General features: G+C 40.3%; 1 protein-coding gene across 1 annotated transcript in view; it reads left to right on the forward strand.

Moving 5' to 3' along the window:
- Positions 1–5,000, forward strand: part of LOC137967953 (sacsin-like) — a 47,670-nt gene that overhangs the window by 17,697 nt on the left and 24,973 nt on the right. The window contains exons 5-6 of the mRNA XM_068814548.1: positions 2,221–2,368; positions 2,811–3,801. Coding sequence (XP_068670649.1) covers positions 2,221–2,368; positions 2,811–3,801 — 1,139 coding nt within the window. The remainder of the gene's footprint in view (positions 1–2,220; positions 2,369–2,810; positions 3,802–5,000) is intronic.

Genomic DNA, 5,000 nt, shown 5'->3' on the forward strand with positions numbered 1-5,000 from the left:
GATTAAGTTACTGCGGCATGTTTACTCGCCAAACAGTGAAGCATCTGTGACAAATGATGGCAAGATACCGGGTTTTTGTAAGTTTCCTTTTCTGTCAAGTGTTATAAAGTTTGACAATAAAATGAGTGAAGTCAAAACAAAAATCACAATCGCCCAACTCTTAAGGTTGACCATTTGTTTATTCAAAGTCAAAATTTTAACTCAGCAAGACGCGTACGACGTTATTTATCACCAGGTAATTCCATCATTTTGGAAATAGCAGCTACTTCATTATTCATCGGCGTCACAATTTTTCACAGATTTTGGGGCTCATTTTGTTGAAACTCAAGCACGCTTCCAACAGGCCTGTGAACCCTTCCTGCTTACAGAGCAATACCAAAAAAATTCCCCCATATCACATTTCAACCTTAAGCTCGAAAATTCAATACACAACATGATATTATAATTCACAAAGGCAGAAAATACTACAGAATCCTTTTCCAGCGAAAAATTTATTGAAACAAACAACATATTTGCTCTTAGAGGCGAAAACCTCTTTCTATTTCATTGCGTGCGTGAAGACAAGAAACTCAATCGTGTCAAATTACCATGTACTTCAGGTTTCTAGAAGAACCTTTTCCTTGAATAACAAGAAAATGCTTTACTATTGCCATAAAAACTATCCAGTTAAGCTCGCATATCATAAAACATGATGAATTCATAAAGGCCACCTTTTCCAGCGAACAGTTATTGGAAGCAAACAACATATTTGCTATTAGAGGCAAAAACCCCTTCTATTTCATTACGTGCATGAAGAAAAGAAACTCAATCTAGTCAAATATGCGCAATATTACAACGAACAAAATTTCAGGATGAAGGATGAAGAACCTTTTCCTTGCACAATGAAGCACAAAATAGACGACAAGCTTTCTTTCAAATAATTCTTGGCTGTCACATTTCCAATTATGTTTTAACTGAAGACTGTGCAGAGTTGATCACAGATTCACGTAAGGTGTTCGATTCGTTCTCTGTCTTTGTTGAACCCATAAGTTACCAGACAATTTTCCATTTGGTTTCAGTGTTCTACATGACAGCACACTTGGTAAAATATTACTGAATATTAGAAATGCAGCTCACTTTGATTTCGGCTCGACGGGCGACAGATTGTTGTCGAAGTCCATTACTCGTCGCTTTTAAGATTCCACCGCCTGTCTTGTTCAGTATCCAATTGACTTGCCATTATTGAGCTTCATAAGGGTATATTTTGTTCAAAGATCCACTAAAACGCCATTCGCATTACATGACTTTCGACGCCATTGCCGGTAAAGTTTATCATTCTACTGTGTCCACCAGAGAGATCTACGCATTTCCACTACCCTCTCTATCCTAAGAAAATACGAGCAGAAGGCTCTATGCACAAAAATACCACTTAGCAGGGGAGTGACAGGCAAGACTTTTACCGACACGGAAAAAGAAAAAAAATAATAACACCGAACAAATGCCACCCACTTTCCGACTGGGATTGCCATACGGCAACCCAGTAATAACTCACTAACTTGTTCAGGGCAGCTCGCCAGCAGACATTTCAGTCGAGTAGTCAACGAAAAATAATGAAAGGACGTATTTGTGCATCTCTTCAGAAGGTAAGTACTTCATGTATGGGGCATAATATCATGGAAAAATATGGCGGTTGTTTTCGTTTGATTACATTGCGTGGAAGACAAGTATCAAGTGGGTAATTTTATAGGAATCGTTTTTCCATTTTTGAGCTAGAACAGTGCGTGAATTTTGTTTATTAAAAAATAAATTATTTCTTAGATCGCTGGCTTAGTTGGAAGCAAGGTTGAAAGACTTCAGGATCAGTCGCCAGCTGTCGACCAGCCTGAAATTAGGGTCGCCAAGGATCAACTTTCAGTCGCATTGGCGACCAGCTGGTGGCAAATTCGGACCCTGGTCAGTGCTGACGCGCAGACATCTTGAATATATGAACGGAAGGGCTGGATGTGCTTGATTGGCGGACTACTCAGTTGATTATTCTTGGCGATGACTGAAACAACCGCACAAACATGCCAGAATCTACAATAACGCTGTACTGGCATACATTTTGCACTATAAACCAACAATATTTCATGTCGTATGACGTGTTCCTCGCCTAATATTTCGCGTTATCAGACATGCCTTAAGGTCCTTCGCTGAAACCACTTTTAAGTCAGTCGTGCATTCGATCTTCTTTTATAATAGGGGCCAGCGCTGTATGCTTACAACGACGCAATGTTTAGCAGAGATGATTGGAAGGGAATTCTAATGCTGTGTGACAGTATCAAAGTCAAGGATCCTATGAAAGTGGGTCGGTTTGGACTGGGATTTAAATCCGTTTTTCACGTCACAGGTAAGGTGTTCTCTGATGTTTCTAAATTAGGTCGGAAATAAAATATTAGCAGGCATTTGTCCTTCGAAAGGGCAAACTCGGTCAATCTGGAATAGAAAATTCTTTCATGTGTAGTAGTATAATGAAAATACAAATGTTCTTTGCACGCCTGCCACAACAAAAACACCTAGTACACCTACAGTCATGATAATCATCATCGTCAACATAATTATAATCAGTGATAGAGAAAATGCAACAACAGTGCGTCTAATTGGAATCCGAGCCAATTGAAAGTGTCCAAAAAATGATCAAAGAAGTCAAGAACGTGTGAACTATGATCCTTTGGGTGTCGTGAAATAGCGAATTCTTGGATGACACAGGGAAATGCGGTGTGAGGTTCCTTGTGTTGGAAGGGGAAAGGCCGCTTCGCTTTTACCCGATTGTGTTGTTTTTTTTTTTAAAGATCTTCCAAGCGTTGTAAGTGGCTCACAGATTGGCATAATTGACCCACACGAGAAGTACTTCAATGATGAAGTTAACCGAAGATCAGGATACCGTTGGCGAATGAAAGAAGATCACAACGTAATTGTCACTCTGACGGACCAGTTTAGTCCTTACAAAGGAAAGTTTGGTATTTCCGATGATGATCTGTCCTTGGGGTCGTACAATGGCACACTATTCCGCTTCCCATTGCGTAGGATAAAATCGGAGTTATCGCAGACACTATACACTGATGAAAAGTTGTGTACTTTGTTTGAGGGTTTCATGGCAGATGCTCACTTAGTTCTTCTTTTCCTGCAACATCTTGAATCCATTGAACTGTACGTGCATGATGAATGCGACGCAGAACCCAGAAGAACTTTTCTTGTCCGAATTGCCGAAGAAAGCCTTTACCTGGCCAGGGACAAGAGAAATGAATTTCGTGGCAAAATAAGAACTGGGAAGCTTATGCCTGATCCTGTTCAGGTGACCTATCCAGTTACAATTGAAACCATTAAGTTCAACCCATTGACAGAAACTGGCATTCAAAGACATTCATTCCTGATCACCAACTACTTCTGTGGCGGGGACATATCATCAGAGTTTAAAGCACTTGCTTCGGACGAGAACCTGAGCTACCTACCGTTGGTTGGCGTTGCCATGGCAACAACACGTCCCAGAGAATCATTGGGCCACGTGTTTTGTTTTTTGCCTTTGCCGGTCCAGAGGACAAGTCTAACAGGTCTACCAGTACATGTCAATGGTTTCTTTGCTCTGAGCCAAAACAGACGTTACATCAAATACCCAAATGCAGAGCAGGAAGATCAGGAAAGAGAGGGTCGACAGCTGACTGACAAGTCACTATTGTGGAACAGGTGTTTGCAAGACGAAGCTATCCCAAAAGCTTATACTGTGATGATAATGGAAGCCATTCACCAAAAGAGTTTCAATGTGAAAGCAGAAGATGTCTACAAGTAAGTTGGAAGTGCGTAATTTGATGTAAGGACATCGTAATTAAAGAGAGGAGGAATAGAGGAGGCTATTTAAAGTGAGCGAGTGAGTGACTGAGTGAGTGAGTGGGGGAAGGAGGTAGCGAGCGAGAGAGCTTTATTTAAAACACGGAAAATCATCAGTTAAGCTAAATTGTATTGTGCAATACAATTTCGTGATCGATAGCGTCGAATGCCATTTACTGGCAATGAAAACGACGACATTCAGGAACCTGTTCGGTGTCGTTATTAACAGACCAGCTATTTCTCGCATTAAGCAAGGTAGTAAGGTGCTATTTAAGGAAAGGAATCGTAACTGGCATCTTGACAGCATTTATTATCATTTAGGTATTGATAAAGTTGGTCCTAGAGAAGCCTTTTAAACACTTTTGAAACTAGTGGGATAACGGAGATGGCTTGATAATTACTAAGGTCTGATTCTAAGCCTTTTTAAAAGATTGGTGTCACCCTAACCAATTTTCATTCTGTTGGGTAAATTGACGTAAGGACTGATTTTGTAAATATGTCGGTTAGTGAGGTGCAATAATGCAAGCTGTCATTTTTAACAACTTACTAGGGATCTTATAAAGGCCAGCCAGTGGTTTTCTTTTCATCGATTTCTTTCAACAGGTTGAGAACAATGTCGATACTCAGACTTTTTAGAGAGAACAAATTATCAGTGGGCGATAAGTATGATTCAGAGTCAACTTCTCTAACTGGAATATCTCGAGCTAGCATTTTTGCAATATTAGTGAAGTTCACATTGAAAGCTTCCGCCATATCGTCGGCGTTATTTATAGTGCTAGCTATAATCAGCTTTGATTTGCAAAATATTGGTCGACTTACTATTCTTTCGTGAGCTTACCTCCCTTCTAAGCTTTTAGGCCAAGTTTTACGTGGATTGCCTTTGTTAGTTTCTAGGTCATTTGGGCCAGAGTGCAAACCAACATTCCTCCGTGGCATTTTCTCGAGATCATTGAACACCTTATCCCTTTAATAGTTTTTAAATTGCTGCATTTCTATCGTGCGAGAGCCATTGTGGTCATAATGAGCTTCACGTGACGTAAAAACAAGGAAGTGATCACTAATCCCAAGGCAAACAACGCCAAAGTCCACACGTATCCAGATATTTTTGAATCCGCAACTTTTTCTTTCTGGATACGCCTTCCGTCCACACGTATACG

This window comes from Montipora foliosa, chromosome 8, assembly GCF_036669935.1.
Source record: "Montipora foliosa isolate CH-2021 chromosome 8, ASM3666993v2, whole genome shotgun sequence".
Lineage (NCBI taxonomy): Eukaryota > Metazoa > Cnidaria > Anthozoa > Scleractinia > Acroporidae > Montipora > Montipora foliosa.